Here is a 26,314-nt window from a genome sequence, read left to right on the forward strand (position 1 = left end):
GGCTGCTGGCACAACGCTGCATCAGCACGAAAACCGACTCTCGGAAAACAAGGCGCATTAAGCAGATCTCTGGGCTTAAGCGCGAGAGACGCGTGGCTAGGAGCCCCCGAGAAGGCGGGTCGGGGGGCGATGCGCCTCCGAGGGCGCCACCGTCGGGCCCAGGCGACCCTCCCCACCGGCGAATCAGCCTCGCGCGGCCCGTTCCCGGCCGTCGGGGAGCCGCGCGGGGTCGCGGCCGGCCCGTAACCATGGCGACCGGCGGGCGGGGCTCGGGGCGCGGCGGGCGGCGCGCGCGCGAGGAAGCTTGGGCCGCCGGCGCCGCCGTAGCACGCGGGGCATGCCGGGCCGGCAACATGGCGTCCTCCTGGGCGCGCTGATGTGAGGAGTCGCGCCGAGGCTTCGAGGCGGAGGGCAGCGCGCCCCGCGGCCGCGTGTCGCCCGCTCCTCGGGCCCGTTCTCGGCGGCGCGGCGCGCGCCATGGGCCGGTGCCCGCGCGGGTGGCAGCAGCTCGGGCGCGCGCGGCCGCCGCGGGGCTGAGCAGGGCCGAGTCGGGCCGAGCCCGCGCCGCGCCGCGCCGGAGCCCGGAGCCCGGGGCCGCCCGCGCCCCCGCCCGCGGCCCCGCCCGCGCCCCCCGCGCCCCCCGCGCCCCCCGCGCCGCCATGGAGGCCGAGCTGCTGCAGGCGCCCCTGCTGGGGCTGGGCGACGACGCCGACGCCGACCTCAGCGACTGGAACCTGCCGCTGGCCTTCATGAAGAAGCGGCACTGCGAGAAGATCGAGGGCTCCAAGTCCCTGGCGCAGAGCTGGAGGATGAAGGACCGGGTAGGGCGCCGGGGGCGGCGGCCGCGGCGGGGGGCGCTCCCGGGCGCCCCGAGACCGACCCCCGGGCTCCCCGCTGACCTTGGGGTCGAAGCGCGGTTGCGTGTTCCCCGCCGGGGTCTTCCTGGCCCGCGGAGAGGCCGAGGACTGCTGGGCCTGGGGGGGTCCTTTCGCTGGGGACTGGCCGGAGCCCGCTCTCATCTTGCCGGTGGGAGGCAGGAAAGGAAGGGAGGGAGGGAGGAAGGGGGGAGGCGAGGGGAGCCACAGACTCACGTGCAGCCCCAGGTCTCGGCCAGGCCCCCTCCCTCGCGCCCCTCCCTCTCCACACCCCCTTCCTGCCTGTCTGTCCCTGCGGTGGTCACAGGCGAGGGTGACTGGGCGCCTTCCCTAGCCTCACGTTGGCGTGGAGCCGACCCTCACCCCTGTTGGTGCTGGGAGCTCTGGAACCCACCCAGGCACTTGCCCGTCAGGCTGGGGCGCCGTCGGGGCTGTGCAGGGCTGTTGCTTGGGGGAACACTGGTGCTCCCGTGTCTGGCGGGACCCCCGAGATGGAAGCTCTGACTGCAGTCTGGTGGGACGGGGACTTGCGGAGCAAGTGCGGTCGTTCTGGCGGTGCGACAGCAACCCCCCCCCCAGTTGCCCTGTGCCTGCTCAGCCCTTCCCGGACCCATGGTGGCCCTCACTTGGGTGCTGCAGCTGCTGGAGCTTCCGTGGGGGGCGGGATCGCGCCCTTCCACGGCTCCTCTGTCCTCTTGGGGCCCGTGCCCAGAGCCCCCCATCCTGCCATCTCCCCTGCCGCGCTCTCGTCCCGTCAGCCCCCATTCCCGCTGCAGGTGGAGTCCCTGAGATCCGTTCCTCCCCGCTGCTTCCTTGCTGGCCCGGAGGGTCTGTCTGAGTCGGCCGGTGGCGGCCAGCTCCCTCCATGGCCTGCAGTTGCTCCAGCCCGCCTGGTCACGGTCAGTGGTGGACAGAGGCCCTGTCCACGTCAGCCCAAACCTCTGTGGCTTGGCTCCTGTGTGCTCACCCAGGGCATCCCCATGCAGAGTCCTCCCTCTCACGATGTCCCTGTGCCGAGTCCTCCCTCTCAGTGCATTCCTGTGCCGAGTCCTCCCAGGGTGTCCTTGTGCTGAGTCCTCTCTCCCAGGGCCTCCCTCTGCCGAGTCCTCCCTCCCAGGGCATCCCTGTGCCGAGTCCTCCCTCCCAGGTCATCCCTTTGCCGAGTCCTCCCAGAGAGTCCTTTCCCTTTGCCGAGTCCTCCCTCCCAGAGAGTCCTTGTGCTGAGTCCTCCCAGGTCATCCCTGTGCCAAGTCCTCCCAGGGAGTCCTTGTGCCGAGTCCTCCCTCCCAGGGCCTCCCTCTGCTGAGTCCTCCCTCCCAAGGTATCCCTGTGCTGAGTCCTTCCAGTGTGTCTTTATGCTGAGTCCTCCCTCCCAGGTCATCCCTTTGCCGAGTCCTCCCAGGGTGTCCTTGTGCTGAGTCCTCCCTCCCAGGGCGTCCCTTTGCCGAGTCCTCCCAGGGTGTCCTTGTGCCGAGTCCTCCCTCCTAGGGCATCCCTGTGCCGAGTCCTCCCTCCCAGGGCGTCCCTGTGCCGAGTCCTCCCTCCCAGGGCCTCCCTCTGCTGAGTCCTCCCTCCCAGGGTATCCTGTGCTGAGTCCTTCCAGGGTGTCTTTATGCTGAGTCCTCCCTCCCAGGGCCTCCCTGTGCCAAGTCCTCCCAGGGTGTCCTTGTGCTGACTTCTCCCTCCCACAGCATCCCTATACTGAGTCCTCCCTTCCAGGACATCCCTTTGCTGAGTCATTTCTCTCTCCCAGGGCATCCCTGTGCCGAGTCCTCCCTCCCAGGGCATCCCTGTGTCGAGTCCTCCCTCCCAGGGCATCCCTGTGTCGAGTCCTCCCAGGGTGTCCTTGTGCTGAGTCCTCCCTCCCAGGGCCTTCCTTTGCTGAGTCCTTCCTCCCAGGGTATCCCTGTGCCAAATCCTCCCAGGTTGTCTTTGTGCTGAGTCCTCCCTCCCAGGGCGTCCCTGTGCTGAGTCCTCCCTTTGCTGAGTCTTTCCTGTGCTGAGATCCCTATGGTGAGTCCTCCCTCCCAGGGCATCCGTGTCTTGAGTCCTCCCTGTGCTGAGTCCTCCCTGTGCTGAGACCTCTCTATGCTGAGTCCTTCCTCCCAGGGCGTCCCTGTGCTGCGTCTTCCCTGTGCTGAGTCCTCCCTCCCAGGGCGTCCCTGTGCTGAGTCCTCCCTGTGCTGAGTCCTCCCTCCCATGGCGTCCCTGTATTGAGTCCTCCCTGTACTGAGTCCTCCCTGTGCTGAGTTCTCCCTGTGCTGAGTCCTCCCTCCTAGGGCGTCCCTGTGCTGAGTCCTCCCTATGCTGAGTCCTCCCTCCCAGGGTATCCCTGTGCTGAGTCCTCCCTATGCTGAGTCCTCCCTCCCAGGGCGTCCCTGTGCTGAGTCCTCCCTATGCTGAGTCCTCCCTCCCAGGGCGTCCCTGTGCTGAATCCTCCCTGTGCTGAGTCCTCCCTCCCAGGGCGTCCCTGTGCTGAATCCTCCCTGTGCTGAGTCCTCCCTCCCAGGGCGTCCCTGTGCTGAATCCTCCCTGTGCTGAGTCCTCCCTCCCAGGGCGTCCCTGTGCTGAATCCTCCCTGTGCTGAGTCCTCCCTCCCAGGGCGTCCCTGTGCTGAATCCTCCCTGTGCTGAGTCCTCCCTCCCAGGGTGTCCCTGTGCTGAATCCTCCCTGTGCTGAGTCCTCCCTCCCAGGGCGTCCCTGTGCCGAGTCCTCCATCAGGGTGTCCTGGTGCTGGACCCGTGCAGAGCCCTTACCCGCTTCTCAGAGCTGCTCTGCCCAGGACCTGCCGCCCCTGCACCCCCTGGCCCCCTCTCAGGGAGAGGATTTCGCGGCCCGGCAGCTGTGCCCGTCCTCCCGATTTCGGTGCTCCCCTGGGAGCGAGCCTTTCTCGTGGGCCGAGACTGTGTGTGTGTGTGTGTGGGTGGCTGGGCGACAGGCGGGACCCGTCTCCAGGGACCCCGGCTGTGGGACTGTCACCGCTGGCGACTGAACACGGCTCCCGCAGGCTGCGCTGAGGGGACTCGCGGGCCCTGCGTGCGAGGAAGCCTAAGTTCGGAAACTGGCGTCCGAGCAGGCGGTCACACGTGTTGGGACCCTCCTTGCAGACTGCAGCAGGGTGGCCCGGCGCCCCTGCGTGAGGGCGGGGACCCGAGTGCAGGGGTGGGGGCGCCTGTCCACTGCACGGCTGCACCCGGCGGCGCAGGGCCGGAGTGGCCGCTTCTAGAAACGTCGACGGCGTTGGGCCTGCAGGGGCCTAGGAGGCCGCCTCTGCGGGCCTGCAGCTCCCATGGGGGGGGTGGAGGGAGGGGCTCTCCGCAAGGCCCCCGCCCGCAGGTCCGCCCCAGCCACCGCTGCTGTCCAGCAGCCTTTCGGTCCTATTCTGGAGGGCGGTTTCGGGCCACACTCCTGGTGGACCCGGGCGCGAATGGCGTGCTGGGGACGGCAGCTGGGTGGGTGGGCATGGCGACCCCCCACCCGACTGACGTGTGCCTGGGCTGAGTGCGCAGGAGCCAGACCTTCCCTTGAGCCGCGGCTCTGGGCTATGGGCACACTTCAGCCCGTGTGAAGCCGGGCGGGCGGGGGCGACTCACCAGCTCTGCGAGCCGCCAGCTTGCGGGGAAGGAAGGGGCCGGTCCCAGGGCGAGGCGGGAGTGGGGCCGAGGGGCACACGGATGGGGGCGCGGGCCACGCTGTGGGTCTGGCCCAGCTTGTTCCTGCCGATCGTCTTTCCCCTGTCCTTAGGGCTTGGCTGCTGGACCTGCGAGCCCGGGGCCTGGCAGAGGCGTGCGCGGTGGGGAGGGAGGAAGGGTCCCCGGCCGGGGCTGCTCGGCTCCCCTTGTCCCCCACCCCCACGCGGTGGAAGGACGGGCGGCTGGGTGGCTTCAGTGCCACGCTGCCCTGGGCCTTGCCGAGGACACGGCCACCGAGTGCCCGCGGCTGAGCTGCTCTCGCGTGAGGGCTCTGAGGGCTCAAGGCCCCGGGCCAGGAGCACACGGCGAGGGGGCACCGCGTCTGCCGCCACGAGGGCACTGAGGCCGGCGCGAGTGCGGGGGTCTGGGTCTGCAGCGTGTCTGGGAGCCTTTGGCTGCGTGTCTGCGTGTCTGCATGTCTGTGTGTCTGCATGTCTGTGAGTCTGCATGTCTGCGTGTCTGCATGTCTGTGAGTCTGCATGTCTGCGTGTCTGCGTGAGTGTCTGTGTGTCTGCATATCTGTGTGTCTGTGTCTCCATGTCTGTGAGTCTGCGTGTGTGTGTGTGTCTGCATGTGTGTCTGCATGTGTGCCTGCGTGTCTGGGTGAGTGTCTGTGTCTGCATATCTGTGTGTCTCCATGTCTGTGTGTCTGAGTGTCTGCATGTGTGCGTGAGTGTCTGCGTGTCTGCATGTCTCCATGTCTGCATGTGTGTGAGTGTCTGCGTGTCTCCATGTCTTTGTTGCTGTGTGTTTGCATGTCTCCATGTCTACGTGAGTATCTGCGTGAGCGTCTGCATGTCTCCATGTCTCCATGTCTGTGTTTCTATGTGTTTGTGTGTCTGCATGTGTCTGTGTCTGTGCGAGTCTGTGTGTGCGTGTGTGTGTGTGGCTGTGTGACTGCGGGGCCGTGGTCTGTGTGTGGGCTGCGTGACCTTCCCTTGGCTCTGTCCCAGGGCCTCCGGCCCAGGAGGGTGCCGACTGCTCCGAGCCTTCCTCCTCGCCGCTGGGTCACAGGTAGACGCGGCCGGGGCGCTGCTCCGTTGGACGCACTTTCCTTTCGGAACAGATGTGCCCGGAGCATGCAGCAGACGTGGCCCCTTGGCGCTGCTGCCCAAATGGTGCCAGGCGGCCAGTTCTCAGAGGGCGGTGGGTTCAGAGCAGGGCCCGGAGCAGCCGCGGGGCAGGTGCTGCTGGGCATCTGGCTGCCGCCCCGCCCCGCGTGCCCCGCCCGGAGCATCCCGCGTTTGGGGGGGCTGCGGTCTCTGCTGACAGTGCTGCCTGGCCTCTGCTTCCTTCCGGAGGCGCTCACACCCGTGTGCGCCCAGTCTGCGCCCCGTGGGAGTCGGGGTCCCTGGGGGGGACTGTTGGCCCTCCACGTGTGGGGCAGTGGGCGGGCGCAGGGCAGGGCCGGGCGGGGTGGCACAGGCGGCAGCTGTGCCCGGGGTCACGTGGGTCACCAGCTCTGTCCTCCGTGCCGAGGCTCTCAGCCCTGAGCTCCCTTTGCTGGGCCCCAGGCTGGGCAGCGTCCACCGGGCTGACCCGCCCGCCCGTCCTGGAAGTGGCTCCCGGCACGCGTGAGTCTTTCCAGGACGGCTCAGGTGGAGGCGTGTCCCGGGCGGGTGCTTCCCGGGTTCCCCCATGGACCCTCAGCACCCCGGGGCCCTTTTGCGGCTGGGGGTGGGGAGGCACGAGGCAGAGAGTTCCCAGCGAGGACACGGCCAGCCGCACTTGGTGTCCCGGACTTGGTGTCCCCTTCTGAGGGCTTCTCTGCCTGTGGGTCAGAGGTCACACGAAATCCCCTGAAGCACCTAAGCGGGTTTTAGCAAATCCTTAAATCCTTTCCCGTTTTGGCGCCGCGGGGCTAAGTGGGCTGTGGCTCTGACCAGCTCGGGCTCCAGCAGTCACGGGCCCTTGGGCGCTATGGCCGGTGGGGCCGGAGTCCCCACCGGCTCTTGACTTCCTGGAGCTTCTTTCTCGTCTTATTTATTTTTTTCGTTCGCAAAGTCAAGAGCTAGAAAATGCACAGGCACCCGTCTGCAGCTGACCGGTGCCCACCAGAGCAGCGGCAGGGACGCGACTCGGCCCAGGCGTGGCGTGCCCCGCGCTCCGCCACCTCTTTCCCCGTGCGCATGGCCTCCCCTGTGTGCTGGCCGTGCCCCGGGTGGGGCTGACCCCCCCAGGCGTGCCGGCCCTCTCCCGCTGTGCCCACGTGCAGCCCTGGCCCTGCTGCCCGTCTTCCCAGGGGCCGCGGTGCCCCTCGGCTTTTGCCTTTCCTTCCTTCCACTCGTTATCCCCAGCCCCCCACCCCGGGAAGGCACCAGCTGTGCCGTCCCTCTGGGGGACCGTCCAGGGGTCAGCCCCGAGCACCGCTGGCTGAGCCCAAACCAACAAAACGAAAGAAAAGTGAGGTTCATTCAGGCCCGGCCAATGCAAAGAGAACGCTGATTCAGACTTTGAAGTAATTTTATTTTAGTTCTAGACTGGTCTTAGGGCTGGAGAGATGATCCAGGCGGTCAGGCCCCCGCGGGCCCGGCCCGGCCCGGCCCCAGCCCCGCCAGGAGCCCCGAGCATAGCCGCGTGTGGCCCCAGAGCTGAAAAGTCACAGTGAGAATCAGTTTTAGTAAATCAGCCCTTTGGAGAATTCCGCCCGGTTCCTGTAGCTCTCAGGCCCGTGGCACAGCTGGCCCGGCCTCCAGACGCCTGCCCAGTCCCCTGCCCGCTGTCCTCTGAGCAGTGTCCTTCCCCCGGCCTCTCACCTGCGTCCTTACAGTGCCCCCCCCCAACCCTACTGGTCACTCCCTGACTTTGCCCCTTCGTGTGATTTTCACTTGTGGTCCCTCTGGAATCCCGGGGCCCGCCGAGGGTGCGCGGCTGGCGCAGACCCTCTGTGATGCCCCCCACCCCCCCATGCTCCTTCCTCTTCCTCCCTTGCTGCTGTTATCGCCATGAGTCTGGTGTTCCGACCACACCCAGTGCTCCGGGCCGACTCCTGGCTCTGTGCTCAGGGACCCTCTTGCGCAAGGCGGCTCCCAGCCCCTCTGCTATTTCTCCAGCCCTATTTTTCATGCTAAAAAAATGTGTCTTTGGGCCACACTGGTGTGGCTGAGGGATTACTCCTGGCTCAGTTCTCGGGGCAGCTCCTGGCGGTGCTCGGGGACCATATGAGGCTGGGGTCCGTCCCGAGCTACCCCTTTGAGCCTTCTCAGCCTTGCCTTTCCACGTTCTTTTTTTGCTTTTGGGTCACACCCGGCGATGCACAGGGGTTCCTCCTGGCTCTGCACTCAGGAATCACTCCTGGCGGTGCTCAGGGGACCATATGGGATGCTGGGAATCGAACCCGGGTCGGCCGCGTGCAAGGCAAACGCCCTACCCGCTGTGCTGTCGCTCCAGCCCCCAGGAGCTATTCTTGGCGGTCCTCGGGGGGCCCTGTGGGATGCTGTGTGCCAGGCCCGGCCCTCCGCTGAGCTGGGGCCCTGGCCACCAGCCAGGCTCGATGCTCAGCTTCGTCCGGCAGGTTTTCATTGTGGACTGGGATGGTCTCGTCCTGAGAGGCCCCGGCGGGTCCCCTGTGCTGCCCGCCAGCTCCGCCCTGGCCTGTGTCTGGGGCGGGGACCTCGTAGCTTGCACGTGTGTTAGCGTGTGTGCGTGTGCATCCCTCGCTGCTGGCGCCTGCCGTGTGCTGCGTGCTGGTGGGGCACGCACCCGACTCGGGCCTCCCGGAGGGGGCGTCTCCCGAGCTGCCCCCAGGGCGGTGTGGGTGCTCCCCATGTGGGGAGGGGCGTGCCCCCCTGCTGGGGCACCTGTGCCCTGAGGCTCAGCTCGTAGTCGGGGAGGGGGATCAGAGACGGGCCCGGGGGAGCGGGGAGCGGAGTGTCAGCTGCCCGCGCTCCGGCCCTGCCCGCCGGCCGCCCCCACACGCTGACCCTGTGGCCTCGCTCTTGCCAGCCCAGGGAGGCTGGATGCTTGTGAGCTGGGGGGGGGCGCTGGTGGTGCCGGCGGGAGCCTGGGCCCCGCCCGCCCCGTCCCCGGGCGTGTGGCCCTGCGTGGGCCCCTCGGGCTGGTTCCTTCCCACGCTTTGTGTCCTTGGCATCCCTCACAGTTCAGACGTGAGACATCTCCCCACTGCAGAGACCTTCACTGTGTCATTGGCTTCCTCACGGCCTCCGTCCCCCGCGTCGTCCTTACTGCGTGTGGCTTTGCCCTGGCCAGTGCAGCTCGGGGTCAGTGGCCTGCCAACGGGTGGTGCTGGGGACGGCCGTCGCCAGCGACCTGGGGCCGGCCCTGCCCGTGCTACGTGCAAGGGGCCCTCCCCGTGGTGGTCAGCTGGGACCCAGCCCGACTGCCCAGTGGTGGGCTTGTAAAAGCTGATTTGGCTCCTGGAGGCTCCAGGGCTGGACCCGGCCCATCCCCAGGCCTTCGGGGTGGACGCAGGAACAGGGCCACGCCAGGCTCAGCGGGTCCCCCACTCCCCACCCCCATCCAGCAGGCTGTGTTTCATCTTATTTCCTTATTAAGGAGAATTTTTTTCTTTCTCTATTTCTTTCCTCCCCTTGGTTTTTGGGTCACACCTGGTGATGCCCAGAGGTTGCTCCTGGGGGTGCTCAGGGGACCGGGCCCTTTTGCCTTCTTTCTTACTGGTTTGGTGGGTGGGTGGGTCCCACTCCCAGCCTGTTCTCTGGCCAAGGGAGTCGCTGTCGGGGTGGGATGGACAGGGCAGCCCTCCCCCTTTTTGTGCCAAAACTGAGATTAGATTCTGGGTGCTCTCTTATCTGCTTTTTTTTTTTTAAAAAAAATCTTAATATTAAACTGTATTTCTCCTATTTAGATAATCTGGAAAAAGCCTTTTTGGTTTTGTTCCATAGTAGCCTAGAATTATTTGCTGTTAAGCTGTGGTACCTCTATTTAAACCAGTTTTCTATTATACATTTAGACTGTTTTGCTGTTATTTATAACGTAACGGTAAGAATGCTTGTCTTGGGGCTGGAGAGATAGCACAGCGGGTAGGGCGTTTGCCTTGCACGCGGCCGACCCGGGTTCAAATCCCCGGCATCCCATATGGTCCCCTGAGCACAGCCAGGGGTAATTCCTGAGTGCAGAGCCAGGAGTAACCACTGTGCATCGCCAGGTGTGACCCAAAAAGCAAAAAAAAAAAAAAAAAAAAAAAAAAAGAATGCTTGTCTTTGTCCGTGTTCTTTTTTTTTTTTGCTTTTTGGGTCACACCCGGTGATGCTCAGGGGTTACTCCTGGCTCTGCACTCAGGAATTGCTCCTGGCAGTGCTTGGGGGACCATATGGGATGCCGGGGATTGAACCCAGGTTGGCCGCGTGCAAGGCAAACGCCCTCCCCGCTGTGCTACCGCTTCGGCCCCTGTCCGTGTTCTTTTATTTATTTTGTTCTTGGGACACCCCAGTGGTGCTCAGGGGTCACTCCTGGCCACGCTCAGGGGCCCGCATGATGCCAGGGAGGCGTCCTGACTCTGGGCCGCCAGGGATGGACCTGGGTCTGCCGGGCCGTCTCGGGCGCCAGACCCCCGCCCTCCGTGCCCTCCCTCCCCCCCCCCCCCGCCCCTTGCCCTGTGGCTGTGGGCCTTGGCTCAGCTGGGGCGCGCGGGCGTCGAGCTCACAGGGAGCTGGAGGGCGGGTGGCCGTGCCTGGCGGGAGGGTCCAGCAGCGAGTGCGGGGTGCGGTTCCGTGGGAGGAATGGCGGGAGGCGTCGGTGGTGAGAGGGGGCCCCCGTATCAGCCAGTGGGGGGCTCCAGGGCCTCCTGGACGTGGGATACCAGCCGCCCAAAGGAGGGGCTTGTGGTGGGCCGGGCGTCATGGCAGAACCCGGCGGGCTGGGCCCTGAGCCTCTGCGTTGCTCCTTTGATCTGCCGTTTGCTTAGAAACATGTTGTCATGAGAAAATGGGAATTTATGCTTGAACTTTGAGTTAAATCAAGTCTTTGGAAGACGGTGAGTCATGAAACTTTATTAAAATAAATGATCTCAGAAGTGTTGGGTGTTTACTGACAAGACGCTACTGAAGTTCAAACATTTAAATGAGCCGCATCTTATTTATATCAACTCGTAAGGCCTAGAGGAGCCGCAGGGCCGGGCTCTGCAGGGCCCACGGGGCGCAGGGCTGTGCTGTGTTTCCTTCCTGCTTCCGTTTGGCTTTTCCAGAAGAGGAGAGGAATTCGCCTCTGGAAAGTGGGGTCGGGGCGGGGGGGGCGTGTAGTTCTGGGGTGGGGCGGGGGGCGTGTAGTTCTAGGGCAGGGGGCGGGGCGTGTCTGAGCACTTTCGGAGGCGGCTGTGACTGAATCCTCGGGCTTGCCTGGGCCGACGGTGTGGAATGTGCGGGAGGGTGGGCGCAGCCTGTTTCAGTGCTGGACAGCGTGGCGACTCCGGGAGCCTGGCCCGGGGCCCCCTCACAGGCCCGCCGTCCCCCTGCTGCCCGAGAAGCTTCAGGGCTGCTGTTCGGTGGGACTCAGGCGAGGGGCGCCGACGCTCTCGCTGTGCGGGTTCGAGCCAACGGGCATCAGGCTGTGAAACAGCCCCGGCCCCTCAGGCCTGTCCCCTCTGTGTCCCGGCTTGCTAATGGCCGCGTGGGACGGGGCCAGTGACCCCTAAAGAGAGGCGGACGCTGGTCGCGGGTCTCCGCTCTTGCCTCCCTCCAGAATGTTCCTTTCTGCACTTTGCCCTGGTGCCCGGCGGCCAAGGCTGCCAGCTGTGTCCGCACGTGTGGCCGCACGTTGGGGCCTGCGCTGGTCCTGGCCCTTCACCTGACCCCAGGCTGCCGCCCGGACCTCCGCCCAGCAGGGTCTCCGCAACCCGGCCTCGCATGGGGGATCTGGGGGGGCTGGGGACGCTGCCGGGCCTCCTAGCTGGACCCCCCCACGCGCTCAGTCCTGCTGCGGGCCGGGGCTGGGCCCTGTGAGTCAGCCCGTGAAGGCGCCCGGGGCGGTGGGCGGGTCCGAGCCCTGTGGGCTGCGGGCTCTGCGGGGCGAGGGCCATTCCCGAGCTGACCGGGCAGGAGGAGGCACGGCCTGTGGCTGAGCCCAGACGGTCAGGGCAGATGTGGCAGTGGACGGGACCCCAGGAGTCGCGGCCCGGGGGGGGCCCCTCTGCGGACGGCGCCTGCCCACCTGTCCGGACCCTGGCCACCGTGCAGGTACGAGTCGGGGGCAGAGAAGCGGATGAAAGACTCGGAGACCCGGGCAGGGCAGGGGAGGGGCAGGTCAGCAGCGTGACAGCCGTGACCTCTGCAGAGCGTCTGCTGGCCACGGGCTCAGCGGGGCAGCCCGGACGGTGGTCACTCCTGCGGGCCTGTGCAGGAAAGGCTGAGAAAGTGGGTCGCAGTCCAGGGGGCTCAGGGGTCCTGGGTGAGGCACCTGGAACCCGCGCCCAGGCGGGAGGTGGGAGGGCGGTTCTGGGCCAGGCCTCCCCCGGCAGTGCTCAGGGCTGCTGGGACTCGCCCGGGGCAGAGCAGGCCGGTGGCTCCTGCGCTACACACTCCTTTCCCGTCGGGGCGGGGGTGCTGGGGAGGGCGTGGCTGGGCTCGGAGGGGTCGGGGCTTGCGCGGAAGCCCAGGAGGCTGCGGGTGCTGGTGTCTCCTTGGCCGCGGGGGGTTGTGTGTAAAGGAGTGTGTAGCCCTGTGGCCGCTCGCTGGTGCCTTTGGTGGCGGGGCTCGGGTCAGCTCCTGGCTGCGCCCCGGGGGGCTCTCGAGCTCTGCGGGGGCTGGCCAGGGACAGGCCTTCTCCTTCGCCCTCGCTGGGGCTCCCTTGCCTGCGGCCGCCCGGCAGGGAGCAGGCGGGGCCTGCCGGGGCGGATTGGGCCAGGCGCTGGCCCTGCAGCGGCCGCTGGGGCCGGGCATGTGGGCGACGCGGTGGTGCAGCAGCCGGCCAGGGCTGGGGCCCACCCTGTTGGAGCCACATGCTGGCTCTGTGTGCTGGGCAGGCGCCGCCAGGCCCGGATGAGGTTCTGGGCGAGAAGGGCTGGTGCTCCCCGCTCGGTGCTCCCCGCTTGCAGAGGGAGGCCCTGGGAGCCAGTCTGCCCTTCTGACGGGTGGGGTGGCGGCAGCCTGTCGCCTCTCAGGCTCCTCGCTGTGATTGAGGGGAAGCAGGTGGGGAGGGGGGGCCGGCGTGTGCGAGACGCGGCCCCCTCGAGGGTCAGTACAAGCTGGCCAGTGCTGACCAGCCCCTGTGCCTCGGCCCTGAGCCCTCGGCCCGCAGCCCCGCCCCCTTCAGGTGCCCAGGGCTCTGCCGAGTGGCTGCAGGGGTGCGGTCCGGCCTGGTAGGAGCCGCCCTGGAGCCCCTGTGACGTCTGTCCTTGGGCAGGGGCTACCCCTGCCCGCTCTCTGCCTGCGTCCCCCCCGCAGGGGCGGGCAGTGCTCCCTGCTTCCCGCTCTGGCGTCCCTGCCGGGAGATCCTACCTGATTGATTTGCATGATTGTTTTGCCGGGGCTTTGGGGGAGATTCTGAGGCTCGTCTGTCTCTCCCGCTGCCGCCCACGCTGGAGTCGTCTCACGGGAGACGGGCTGCGGCTGAGGGGCGCGGGGGTCTGCCGGGGACTCGGAGGCTGTGGCGCCTTCGGGCTCCCGGGGTGAGGCCTGTCCCTCTGCTTCTCGGCCGGGGGTCAGAGCCCGCCGCCCCTCCCCGCCCGTGGCACAGTGCTCTGGGCTGCCTCCCGCTTCCTGTGCAGCTGTCCTCCCGTCCTGGAAAGGCCCAGAACCACAATCACAGGAGAGCCCTTCAGATGGACGAGTGGGCCTTGGGCTGGGGGGGTCTCAGGGCTCCCGGGGGCCTCAGGCTGGGGGTGTCGGGGATTGGGGGTGTCCTCAGGGCTCCTGGGGGGCCTTGGGCTGGGGGGTCTCAGGGCTCCCGGGGGCCTCGGGGGCTCCTGGTCTCGGTGCTCATGGGCTGCCCCCGGCTCTGCTGTGTGAGGTCACACCCACGAAGCCCGGGCTCACTCCTGGTGGGGTTCGGGATCAGGGGGTGCCGGGACGGAGCCTCAGCCCTGCACGTCTCCCGCGGGGCCGCCCCCCTGCCAGGGTGTTGGCTGCAGACCCCGTGAGCGGCCACTGTCCCTGAGCTCTGGGAGGACGCGGACTTGGTCCCCAGAGCTTGTCGTGGTCCGTCCTTGGCACGTAACCAGGGTCGTGCGTCTGCTTGGGCTCAGACACGCGGGGGGCACGCGCCCGACCCCACCCCTCGCCCTGCTGGCCGAGCCCGGCGGCCTCTGCCTCCTCGGCTGCACTCGGGCCCTCCCGGGCCGTGTCCCTGCCCAGCTGAGGTCACCCGGGCTCTGTGCCGGGGCGGCCTCCCGGCGAGGCCCGAGGGAGCCTAGTGTGCTGTGACAGGGCCCCCTCCCAGCCCCCTCGGACGCCCCCGTCAGACACGTCGAGAAACTGCCCCTCGCCCCCCCCCCCCCCACCGTCTTGCCAGTCTCTGGATTCGTTCCTGGGGCCCTGGCGGTGTCTCGGCCCCCTCGGGAACGTCGGCTGTGGGTGGCTGTGAGGGGGGTGTCCCGGGGGCGGCTCTGGAGCGTCTGGACTCCGGCTGTGGGCGGGCGCCGGCTCTGTGGGACCAGCCGAGGGCACTCCTGCCCCTCACCAGGGTCCCCAATGGACAGTCGCCCTCGGATTGGCTTAGATAGCAGAAAACCTGAATCAGGCTCTGGCCGGGAGAGGGGTCCAGGCGGGCTGCGAGGGCCTGTGGGGGGGGCTCTGGGGAGCCCTTGAGAGGCCTGTTGGGGGCCCGGGTGGGCCGGCGGGTTGGGCCTCCCCAGAAGCCCTGTAGTCCGGGGACCCCTGCAGTTGGCGGTTGCTCCCTCGCTCCTGGAGACGGTGGTCGGGCGGAAAGACGCTGCAGGGTTGACCGGGGCTGTGGTGTGCTGCGGCCGGGCAGCCAGTCTGTGGCAGGAGCCGGCCCCTCAGGGTCCGGAGTTGTGTGCACTGCCGTGTTGGCGCCCGAGGGTGCAGGGCGCTTCCGCCCAGTCTCTGCCCCTCCCCGGCCCTGGGCCTGGCCCTGAGGGAGCTGGGGGCCTCAGCGGGGATGGTTTGGTTTGGAGGAGAACCGTGTTCAAGTCCTGGCGGTAACTCCTGCGCTTCCACGCGGTATTTGGTACGTTGACTCGGTCGCCCTCCCGTTCTCTCGCTGCTGCTACTGTCATTGGAGCAATCACCCGGAAACCTGGAGAGGCGGCCTGGAGCGCAGATGGACGCCAGAAGGACACTTTCGGGTCCAGGCGAGGACAGGGTGCGGCCCGGCCCCGCGGGAGACCCTGGCTCAGCGCCGCTCCCTGGGACCCTGAGCCCGGCCCTGCGTCCATCGGGGGCGCCGCCCGAGAGTGCTCGTGTGTCAGGAAGTCCAGATGGGTTTCTCTGACCCCAGTCGGGCTTGTCAGTGGACGTCTGAGTGTCAGTCCCTTGCCTGTTTGTGTGTGTGTGTGTGTGTGTGTGTGTGTGTGTGCAGGAAGGTGGGGCCTGGCAGCGGGACCCCGTGGGGGGTAGGCCTGGGGCTGCAGAGGAGGGCGGGTGTGGTCAGACAGGGACAGGTGTCAGGGCCAGTGTCAGGGACAGCAGTGGGCGCGTGGCCCTGGGGCCGCTCGAGGGCAGCTTGTGGGCGGAGACGCCCCCAGCCGAGCAGCCCGGCCTGAGTGTGTCTCTGCTTCCAGATGAAGACGGTCAGCGTGGCCTTGGTGCTCTGCCTGAATGTCGGTGTGGACCCCCCAGACGTGGTGAAGACCACCCCCTGCGCACGCCTAGAGTGCTGGATTGGTAAGCTGGGACCCCCGCTGCTTGCCCCAGGCTGGAGGGTGCCGCCCGGCCCTGAGCTGTTGGCGGGCACCCACCCTCCCTCCCTCCCTCTTCACCTCCTCCCTCCCCCTCCCCCTCCCCCTCCCTTTCCTCTCCTCCCCCCTTCTTCCTCTTCCCTCCCCCTCCCTCCCTCCCCCCTCCCTTCTGTCTGTCCCTCCTTCCTCACAGGGCAGGTGCTCTGGCCTTCCACTGCGGGGGGTTGGCTGAGTCATGGTTATGAATCAGCCGTGTCCCGGCAGCCCCTCCTGGTGCCCCCCCAACACACACAGGCCGCGGGGCCCGTGGCCAGGTCTGGGAGGCTCTTTCTCTCTGGGGCGGGCTGTTTGGTTCGGGTGCGGGGAAGGCTGGCCTCTGAACGGACAGGCGTCACCCGCTCTCCTGTGCCGTGGTGTTGAGTGCGGGTCCCCTGGTCGCTGTCAGGAGGGGCCTCTGCAGGGGGCTGCACGGGAGGGCTGTGTGTGTGTGTGTGTGTGTGTGTATGTGTGTGCGTGCGCGCGTGCGTGTATCAGCTCACCTGGAAGTCACCTACATGCATGGATGGTGAGTGTGTGCCTGTGCTTGGGGAAGCGTTGGCGTGCTTATGTGCTGTGTATCTGTGATGCATGTGTGTGTGGTGTGTGTCTGCGTGTGATACATGTCTGTGTGTGATGTGTTTCTGCATGTGTGTGGTGTGTGTCAGTGTGTGTGAACTGTGAGTGTGGTGCGTGTGTGGTGCATGTTTTTGTCTGTGGCGTGTGTGTGCCTGTATGTGGTATGTGTCTGTTGTGTGTGGTGCGTGGCATGTGTCTCTGGTGCATGTCTTTGCACGTCTGCGTGTCTGTGCATGTGTGGTATGTGTATGGTGTGTGTGTGTGTCTGCATGTGTGGGTGTGTGTCTGCGTGTCTCTGTGGGGTCTGTGTGTATGTATGTGTCTGTGCATGTACGCGCGCGTGTGTGCATGTGCATATCTGCATGTGTGTGCGTGTTTGTGTGTCTGTGTGTGTGCTTGTGTTTATGAGTCTGTGTGTGTGTCTGTGTCTGTGTGTGAATCTTTGTGTGCGTGTCTGTGTCTGTGCGTTTGAGCCTGTCTGTGCGTGTCTGGGTGTGTGTGCGCGTTTGAGTCTGTGTGTGTCTGTGTATGTGCGTGCGCATGTGTGTGTCAGTGACCAGGAGCCTGCACCCTCTGCAGCCCTGGTGTGTGGGTCCTTCTTGCTGGGGTTGGGCTCGTGTTGTCCTGTCCAACTGTTGCGGTCTCTGCCAGGCTCCCCTGTCTCCTGGCCCCTCCCTGCCCCTGGCCTGTGTGCCCCGGGCCCTGGGCAGGTGTGGGACCCTGCCAGCACACTGGGCAGTACCATGTCTGCCCGGGGACCCGGCCCCTAGCCTCCCGCCCAGGCTGCGTCCCCGGGAAGGGGAGGGGTGTCTGTGCTCAGGCCCTCGCCTGTTGGCCGGCACCCCAGGAGGGCCAGCGGGCTGGGACAGGAGAGTGCGGCAGACCCGGGCTGCTGGCCGAGTGGACAGGGCCAGGTCCGACTGCGTGTGGGGAGGTGTTTGGAGAAGTCTGCACAGGCCAGCTGCCCGGCCTTGTCCCTGGTCTCCTGTCTTGCTGGCCCACATGGGATGACCGCTAGTGAGTGATGACCCCAGGCAAGCAGGAAGGGTCAGTCACCCACTCTGGGTGGACCGTCTGGCTATGGAAGGGTCAGCTATAGAAGGTGGCCATGGCCAGCCTCCGGCCCAGAGTGGGTGATGGGTTGTGCTGGACCGTGGACGTGTGGACACCTCAGTGTCCGCAGCAGCCACCACCTGCTGCCAGCACCAGGGGGCGCCTCCAGAGGGCCGTGGACGCGCACACGGGGCCTGCCCGCTGTCCCCCGGCCCCACAGAGGGCCTGGGCGCCTGGGCTCTTGCGGGGCGGCCGCCGAGGCAGGCCGGGGGTGGGGGTGAGCAGGGCCGTGGCAGGAAACGCTTGGCTGGAGAGCCTGTCCCACTCGGCGCGCCCTGCTCCGGCCCGGGGTGCCCAGCTGGCGGGCGTCTTGGCGTCTCAGCGTGTGCCTGAATGTCAGGGGCACGGCTTGGCGCAGGAAGAGGCAGCCCAGGTGCCCCTTCCCTGCCCCGTGTTCTGGCCCAGTGGGGCCCTCCCGGTCCGGGCGCCGGCGCGGGGACTTGCTGCCAGCGCCTGTTGGTGAGACGAGGGTGTTGGGGGCCGGGGGGCTTCACATGCTGCCGGGAGATCCAGGGCCCCCTGGCGCTCCCCGCCTGGGCCTGCTCCAGCCCGACCCCGGGGGCGCGCATAACGAGCCTCTCTCTGCTCCCGCAGACCCTCTGTCCATGGGCCCCCAGAAGGCCCTGGAGACCATCGGCGCGAACCTGCAGAAGCAGTACGAGAACTGGCAGCCCCGGGTAAGTGCTCGCACCCTCCTCGCGCGTGGGAAGACCCCGGCGCCTGCTCTGGCCTGGACCCCTGGCCCGGCTTCTCTCCCGGAAGCGGGGCTCAGTCTCTTTGGGGCCCCCGATGCGCAGAGCCGTCCCCTGCCCCGGGGAGGGGTGAGGCTGGGACGGCGGCTGTCTCAGGGACGGGGGCTGTTCCCACGTCGAAGGTCTGAAGACACAGGAGGGCGCTGTGTGGTCTGCGGAGCCCCCTCCCGCCTGCGGCTCTGTGCCTGTGTCCCGGGCGGGCTGCTGGGCGGGTGCCCCTGGGGCAGGGCCTGGTCTCTGCCCTCCGGTCCTTTGCCAGAGCTGCCCAGCCAGCAGCAGCGCCTTCTCCCCGCCCCTGCCCCGGGGAGCTTCTGGCTTCTGAGTCCATCCTGCGGCTGGTGTTTGGTGTCTGGGCCGTGGCCCGGTGCTCAGGGATCACTCCTGGCCTTGGGGCCGCGTGGGTGCCGGAGATGCTCCAGGCCAGCATCCTCCCCATTGTGCCTTTGCTCCGGCCCCCCGGGTCCTTTTTCGCACGCACTCCACCCTTCGGATTGCGCGGTCCCGCTGTTGTGGGTGGTAGTCTGTTGTGCAGCTCTGCCGCGCCCTGACCACAGCCCCTCTGGTCCCTCCTTGCCCTCCCGGGCGTGAGGGGCTTGTGCGGGGTCCAGCAGGGGGCTGAGGCGTTCCTGCTCCTGCCCTTGGTGCCGGCAGGGTCCCGCTGAGGCTGCCGCTTCCTGCCGCCCGGACCCTGGGCCCGGCCCGTCTCCCCCACTCGCGGCAGGGCGCCCCAGGCCTGCTGCCCACTGCGCGCTGCTCCGCTGCCCGTCCTTCTGTCCCTGTGTCCCCGCTGTGCCGAGGCTGCGCGTGGAGCCGGCCAGCAGTGACCCTGGGCGTGGAGACGGTGCGTGGGCGCGGCTGGCTGTGCAGGGCAGCCCCGCCGTCCCCCCGCCGCTCCTCTGCTGTCTGGAGTGCTCGGGAGTCTCTGTCCTCTGGGCCGGCGTCGGTGTAGATGGCGGCTCGCTCGTCTGCACACGCCCCTCTCACTGTCGGCTGAGTCAGCGCTGGCACGTGGGCAGGGCCTTGCTCAGGGGCAGCCCCTCAGTGGAGGGGGCGCCCGGCCGCAGGGCGCCTGGGCAGGGGCCTCGAGTAGGGCCGGGCTTCCCGCTCACCACGTGCCTCGGGGGCCACCCGTGGGACTCAGCGCTGGCCTGTTCAGGGCCCTGCAGTCAGCCGTGCCCCTGGCCCCGGCGTGGCACCAGGGCTGCTCGTGTGAGCGGCGTGCCCATGCCCTGGTTCCAGGTGAGAGTGTTTTTGTTTTAGTTTATCTTTTTTTTTTTTTTTGGTTTTTGGGTCACACCCAGCGATGCACAGGGGCTCTGCCCTCAGGAATTACCCCTGGCGGTGCTCAGGGGACCAGATGGGATGCTGGGGATCGAACCCGGGTCGGCCACGTGCAAGGCAAACGCCCTCCCCACTGTGCTACTGCTCCAGCCCCTTAGTTTATCTTTTTGTGTCACACCAGCGATGCTGGGGGCTCCTCCGGCTCTGCACTCGGGACCCTCCTGGAGGCTCGGGGCCCATATGGTGTCGGGGGTGGATCTCGGACGCCCTCCCCGCGTGCTGTCGCTCAGCCCTTACTGTTTGGTCTCCCCTGTGCCCTCGTGGTGGCAGGCGGCTGCTGCAGCTGCACCATTGCACCGTGCTCCTGCCCTCCAGGGAGAGGAGAACTCGCTGCTTGGGTCCAGGAGGGGCCGGGCCCGGAAGCTTCCCTCGGTCTCCCCTAGGACTCTTTCCTCTGGCTGGCCCTGCGCTCAGGCGGCTGCAGTGGGAGCCGGGAGCACTTCCCCCTTTTCTGTGCTGTGCTGTTTACCTCAGCCAGTCTCACAGGCTCGGACCTCAGGCCTGCACCTGACTCGCCCTGCAGAGCCTGGGAGAGGGAAGGGGCGTGGTTTGTTCTGCAGAGCCTGGGCTCTGTGTGTGTGTGTGTGTGTGTGTGTGTGTGTATGTGTGTGTGTGGTTGGTTCTGCAGGGCCTGGGCTCTGTGTGTGTGTGTGTGTGTGTGTGAGTGAGTGTGTTTCTGGTTCTGCAGGGCCTGGGCTCTGTGTGTGTGTGTGTGTGTGTGGCTGGTTCTGCAGGGCCTGGGCTCTGTGTGTGTGTGTGTGTATGTGTATGGTATGTATGTGTGTGGTTGGTTCTGCAGGGCCTGGGCTCTGTGTGTGAGTGTGTGTGTGTGAGTGTGTGTGGTTGGTTCTGCAGGGCCTGGGCTCTGTGTGTGTGTGTATGTGTGTATGTGTGGGGGGTTGGTTCTGCAGGGCCTGGGCTCTGTGTGTGTGTGTGTGTGTGTGTGTGTGGTTGGTTGGTTCTGCAGGGCCTGGGCTCTGTGTGTGTGTGTGTGTGTGTGTGTGTGTGTGTGTGGTTGGTTGGTTCTGCAGGGCCTGGGCAGTGTGTGTGTGTGTGTGGCTGGTTCTGCAGGGCCTGGGCTCTGTGTGTGTGTGTGAGTGTGTGTGAGTGTGTGTGGCTGGTTCTGCAGGGCCTGGGCTCTGTGTGTGTGTGTGTGTGTGTGTGTGTGAGTGAGTGTGTTTCTGGTTCTGCAGGGCCTGGGCTCTGTGTGTGTGTGTGTGTGTGTGTGAGTGTGGCTGGTTGTGCAGGGCCTGGGCTTTGTGTGTGTGTGTGTGTGTTTAGCTGGTTCTGCAGGGCCTGGGCTCTGTGTGTGTGTGTGTGTGTGTGTGTGTGTGTGTGTGTATGGCTATGGCTGGTTCTGCAGGGCCTGGGCTCTGTGTGTGTATGTGTGTGTGAGTGTGTGTAGCTGGTTCTGCAGGCCCTGGGCTCTGTGTGTGTGTGTGTGTGTATATGGCTGGTTCTGCAGGGCCTGGGCTCTGTGTGTGTATGTGTGTGTGTGTGTGGCTGGTTCTGCAGGGCCTGGGTTCTGTGTGTGTGTGAGTGTGTGTGTCTGGTTCTGCAGGGCCTGGGCTCTGTGTGTGTGTGTGTGTGTGTGTGTGTGTGTGTGTGGTTGGTTCTGCGGAGCCCGCGTGTGTGGGCGGCCGGCTCTGGAGCTGCCTGGAGGTGCTTTACCCAGGCAGCAGCTGGCGCAGGAGTGAAGCCCCAGGGAGCCGTGAGCCCAGAACGTGGCCCCAGTGTCTCGGCGCTCACCGAGGGGGCCAGTCTCAGCCCGCGCTGCAGACTCTGCCCCGTGCAGCGTGCCGTCCTCAGAGCAAGGCGGGGTCTTCCGGGGCGCAGAGCTCCTCTCCCTAGGCCGGCGTCTGGGGCGGGGCGGGGGCAGGCTCCTTGGGGACTGCCGCAGACCCCCTCAGCTTTGACGCCCCTGGAGTGGCTGGGGAGGCCAGGCCGGAGCCGTGCAGGGCAGAGGCAGCCAGGCTGGCCGGTGTGTCCGGTGCCAAGCTGGCCGCTGAGTCCAGCACCAGGCTGGCCTTCCACCCCCCAAACGCTGTGTGCAGGTCCTTTGCCTCTGCCTTATTTTCAGTTTAAAATTTCCTAGTGGGAAATTTCCACGTCCACCCATCATCCGTCTCCAGCAGCTCCCCCTCCCTCCCCCCTCCTCCCCGCACCACCACCCACGCCAGCTGCTGTGCGGACCGACTCCAGGGTCCTGGAGCCCAGTCAGTGCTTCAGGCACACACACACACACACACACACACACACACACACACACGGACAGAGACTCAGACACACAGACACGCACACAGACACACAGACACACAGAGACACATGGAGACAACCAGACATACACAGGGACAGAGACATACAGACACCCACAGAGACATACACACAGGGACAGAGACACACAGGGACAGAGACACAGACACACAGAGAGACATAGACACAGGGACAGAGACACACAGACACAGGGACAGAGACACACAAAGAGACACACACACAGAGACACTAGAGGGACAGAGACAGAGACATAGACATACAGGGACACACGCACGGCACACACAGACACTGACGCGCAGCCCCCGTGTGACTCGGCACGTGTGGCTGGGGGCCATGGCCGGGGTCTCGCCCTCTCTCAGCTCGGGGCAAGCCGCCCCGGCCCTGGCAGCTCTCGGCAGGACCCGGCGTGCCGGAGGGGGGTTCCTGCTGGCAGGCGACCCCACCCTCCGCGTGGCCTCCAGAGGCAGGGGCATCTGGCCGGCCTGGGGCCGCCCCCGTGGGCAGCAGGTGGCAGGCGAGTTGGCCCTGGGGGTCTCCGGTGCGACCCTCCCCCAGACCCCGAAACCGTGAGGCTCTGCAGTCGGGCTCTCGGGGGCCGCTCCCTGTCCAGCCCCGCTGACAGCCCACCCGGGCAGATTGCCTCCCGGTGGCAGCCCGTCCCCACGCCCGCCGAGGGAACCTGGGGGGCTGAGGGCCCCCTCGGCCGGGGCCCGTCCTCCAGAACCGGGCCTGATGCTCCCTCGGCGCCGGCCATGGGCCCGGTTCCTGGGACACGTCCTGTGGGCAGTGGCGTCTCGGGCCACGTGGGTGGGCCAGGCTGGGGGGCAGTGGGTGTGGACGCTGGGCCTGCCCTGGTGTCTCCAAAGGGGACGCTCCCTGGAGGTGCCGGCCACTGACCAGACTTTGGTGTCCAGAACACACTGGCCCGGGCAGGGGTCTGTGGTGAGGACGCGGCCATAGCCCTGGTGTCCCACGGGCTGCAGGACCGTTTGCCGAGCACGACAGGGCCCCCTGCGCTCTGCCCCCCCATCCACGCTCACACCGGGGCCGCCCAGAGGGACCCTGTGGCCTGTCGGGGCGGTCACTGGGCTCTGGACACCCTCGGGGTCTGACCTGTGTGTGGGGGTGACTTGTCACGGGGCGTCTGGCCTGGCTGCTGTGGCGGCACAGCTACCGTCCTGCGGCCTCTCTGGCCTCGAGCAGCGGCTGGTGTCCGGCGGCCCTCCTGTCCCCTCCCCGGCCGGTGTCTGACGGCCCTCCTGTCCCCTCCCGGGCCAGTGTCCCGTGGCCCTCCTGTCCCCTCCCAGGCCGGTGTCCTGTGGCCCTCCTGTCCCCTCCCGGGCCGGTGTCCGGTGGCCCTCCTGTCCCCTCCCCGGCCGGTGTCTGACGGCCCTCCTGTCCCCTCCCGGGCCGGTGTCCTGTGGCCCTCCTGTCCCCTCCCGGGCCGGTGTCCGGTGGCCCTCCTGTCCCCTCCCGGGCCGGTGTCCGGTGGCCCTCCTGTCCCCTCCCCGGCTGGTGTCCGGCGGCCCTGACGCTGCCCTCTCCCGGCAGGCGCGGTACAAGCAGAGCCTGGACCCCACGGTGGACGAGGTGAAGAAGCTGTGCACGTCTCTCCGCCGCAACGCCAAGGAGGAGCGCGTCCTCTTCCACTACAACGGCCACGGCGTGCCCCGGCCCACTGCCAACGGCGAGGTCTGGGTCTTCAATAAGGTGGGCTCCGGCGCGGGGAGCAGGTCCTGGCTGGCCGCAGTGGGTGTCGCGGGGGCCCTGGGCGTCCAACTGGCCCTGCACACTGCTGTGGGGGGTCCCTCTGAGTGCCCGCTGCTGACCGCGGGACACGCGGCTTTCCTGCCCGCCCCGGGGGCTCCTGTGGGCCCCTCGCCCAGACCCTCCCTGCGGCTGCTCTCGTGTGGGCTCCAGGCGCCCGCGTCCTCGCTCCTTCCTCTCCGCCGATGCTGCGTCTGAGCGTGCCACTGTCCTGCGGTGCCCCCGTGTCCCCCTGTTCCTGCCCGTGGACCTTCCGCTCCCACGCGCCCGCCCAGGCTGCCGACCCTGTGCCCCCCGTGGGCCCTGAGGATGGATGTGTCTGGCCTCCAGGTGCCTCGCGGGGTCCCTGCCGAGCGAGCGTGCCTCTGGGGCCCCGGGGAGGTCGCGCGTGTCCTTCCGACTGCCGTGCTGGTCCTGTCTGTGCTGCCGTGCCTGTGGCACCTTGGCGGGCGCCGCTCTCGGGACTGGGCTCTGGGAACGCTCAGTCCTGTTTCCCGTCTGCGCCCCCGCCCGCCCCCGGCAGATCAGCTTGCTGAGCGGGACTTCCCCGCTAGCGCCGTGCGCGGGGCCCCCCGAGACCCCCGGAGCCGCCTGGGCAGGCTGAGCAGGTGCCACTCTGCCCCCGGGGACCGCCGGGCCGTGCTCTGTCCTGCCGCCTCTTTAGGACCTTGAGAGGCGGCGGCAACCCTGGGGGCCAGACAGGAAGGGGGACTCCCCGGGCTCCAGCGCAGGAGCGGATGGACAGAAGGACAGACACGGGTCCCGGCCAGCTGGAGATCCACCCGCCCTTCAGTTGTGGCTAGGCCAAGTGTGCCCGAGAGCAGCGCAGCAGGAGGGCTCTTGTCCTGCCGGCAGCCGGCCCCGGTTTGTTCCCTGGCACCCAGGCGGTCCCAGAGTCCCCAGCGGGTCACTCCCCGTGAGGGATCCTGCGTGCGGCCAGGACTGTCCCTCGGCCCAACCAAGCCAAGCTAAGAGCCAACGCCAGGAAGCGACAGAACAGACTGTGGAACACAGGCAAACTCTAGGCGTAGTTCATTCTGGTTTTTTTTTTTTTCTGTTTGGGTCACACCCAGCAATGCTCAGGGGTCACTCCTGGCTCTGCACTCAGGAATCACTCCTGGCGGTGCTGGGAATCGGACCCGGGTCGGCCGCATGCAAGGCAAACACCCTAACCACTGTGCTATGGCTCCAGCCCCACATCATTCTGTGTTTTTCTAGCTAAAAAAATATGTCAGTAATTCCATAGAAGGCCAGAACAGTACTGTGACCGCTGATGTGGCATCGGGGAACTCTCCACCCCCACCTCTGGACTTGGTGTTTGCAGGCAGAGTCAGACCCGTGCTGGGTCGTGAAGGAGCACGCAGGGGTCCAGCGTCAGTCCTTGGCACCGCACGGCCCCTTGAGCGCAGAGCTGCGTCAGACCCAGAGACGGGCGGGTGTAGTCCAGACTGAAAGTGAATAAAGTAAAAACGATGAAAATGACTCCGTAAAGCTGGGAGGCCAGAGCCCGCGCTGTGTCCACGCGCCACCGCTGTGGCGTATCTGGAAGCCCTCGGACACACGACAGAAGACGCTCAGAGGAACCGTGAATAATTCAGACGGAGCAATAATGAAATCCTGCCTTGTCGGGATTTACAGGGTGGGTCTAAGCAGTGCTTTAAGGAGAGAGGCAGGAGCAGAGCTCCGCAGAGTGGGAGGTGAGCGGGAGAGGGGACGCGGGGATTGGTTTTCTCGAAAAGATCAATAGGATTGACGAGCCAGACAGATGGAAATCTGCAGGGTGCGCGACTCCCTCAGCACTCGGGAAGGAAGGCTGCTGGGCACGGGCGCCGTCGGAGGGGCTGGTGGAGGGCAGGCCGGGGCGCAGAGTGACCAGTCCAGCCCGGGCTGGTGGAGGGCAGGCCGGGGCGCAGAGTGACCAGTCCAGCCCGGGCTGGTGGAGGGCAGGCCGGGGCGCAGAGTGACCAGTCCAGCCCGGGCTGGTGGAGGGCAGGCCGGGGCGCAGAGTGACCAGTCCAGCCCGGGCTGGTGGAGGGCAGGCCGGGGCTGAGAGTGACCAGTCCAGCCCGGGCTGGTGGAGGGCAGGGCGGGCCGGGCGCTGCAGAGCCCTCAGCGCTGGAGTGGGGGTTAATTCAGGACCCAGGAGATCCACGTCCTGACCGGGTGTCCGGCCCCTGCTGCCCCCCGTGCCCAGGCCCAGACCCAGGCTGCACCCCAGCCAAGAGCCATGCAGACTGGCCCCTCGTTTTAAAAATAGAAACTCGAGGAAATGTCAGTAGTTTGGAGCCAACCAGTGTGGCACTCCTAGATGGAAAGGGCCTTAAAATAGAACGTGGGGAAGTGACCGGAATAGCCGGGAGTCTGAGTGGCTCCTCCTCGCACCGAGCCGGGCGCACCTCCAGCGAGCACGCGGGCCGGGAGCCCTCCTGCCCGCCTTTCCCCGACGGCCGCCTGGAGGACCCTGGGGCGGCCGTGCCGGCGAGTCCCCGCAGACCTCTGTCCGTCTGCTGGTCTCCAGGGCACCTTTCTGCTCGGACCCTCCAACGATTGATCTTTCTTTTGAGCACCCAGGCACGGGCCAGGGTTTTTCTGAGTACAAAACTGCCGGGTCACAGCAGCCGCCCACGGCCCTTTGCTTTAAGACCCGTCAAGTGAAGCACGTGTTCGTCAAGACAAACCTTGTTTGGGGCCGAAACACACCTGAACAATTTTAAAAGCGCAGAAATCACTGTGTGTGCTGCAAACTCACAGTGGAGTCAAACCCGGAATCAGTTACCGATAGACAGCGGGGCAGTCCGCAGGTCTGCGGGCGCAGCAACACGCTTCTGAGCAGCACGAGTCTAAGACATGTCTCCAGAGAAGTCTCAGAACGCTGGAGGAAATGGAAATGAAAACACAGTTTTTTTTTGTTTTTTTTTTTTTTTGCTTTTTGGGTCACACCTGGCGATGCACAGGGGTTACTCCTGGCTCTGCACTCAGGAATCACCCCTGGCCGTGCTCAGGGGACCATATGGGATGCCGGGGATTTGAACCCGGGTCGGCCGCGTGCAAGGCAAACGCCCTACCCGCTGTGCTATCTCTCCAGCCCCGAAAACACAGTTTGATGAACTTCGT

The 26,314-nt window shown here is 66.6% G+C and overlaps 1 protein-coding gene across 1 annotated transcript in view; it reads left to right on the forward strand.

The window, feature by feature from the left end:
• Positions 1-615: 615 nt before the first annotated feature.
• Positions 616-26,314, forward strand: part of RPTOR (regulatory associated protein of MTOR complex 1) — a 55,114-nt gene continuing 29,415 nt past the window's right edge. Inside the window, exons 1-4 of the mRNA XM_004621090.2 lie at positions 616-821; positions 15,222-15,324; positions 17,661-17,743; positions 22,985-23,143. Coding sequence (XP_004621147.2) covers positions 660-821; positions 15,222-15,324; positions 17,661-17,743; positions 22,985-23,143 — 507 coding nt within the window. The 5' untranslated portion in view covers positions 616-659. The remainder of the gene's footprint in view (positions 822-15,221; positions 15,325-17,660; positions 17,744-22,984; positions 23,144-26,314) is intronic.

The sequence above is a fragment of the Sorex araneus genome, chromosome 3 (genome assembly GCF_027595985.1).
Source record: "Sorex araneus isolate mSorAra2 chromosome 3, mSorAra2.pri, whole genome shotgun sequence".
NCBI classification, from domain to species: Eukaryota; Metazoa; Chordata; class Mammalia; order Eulipotyphla; family Soricidae; genus Sorex; species Sorex araneus.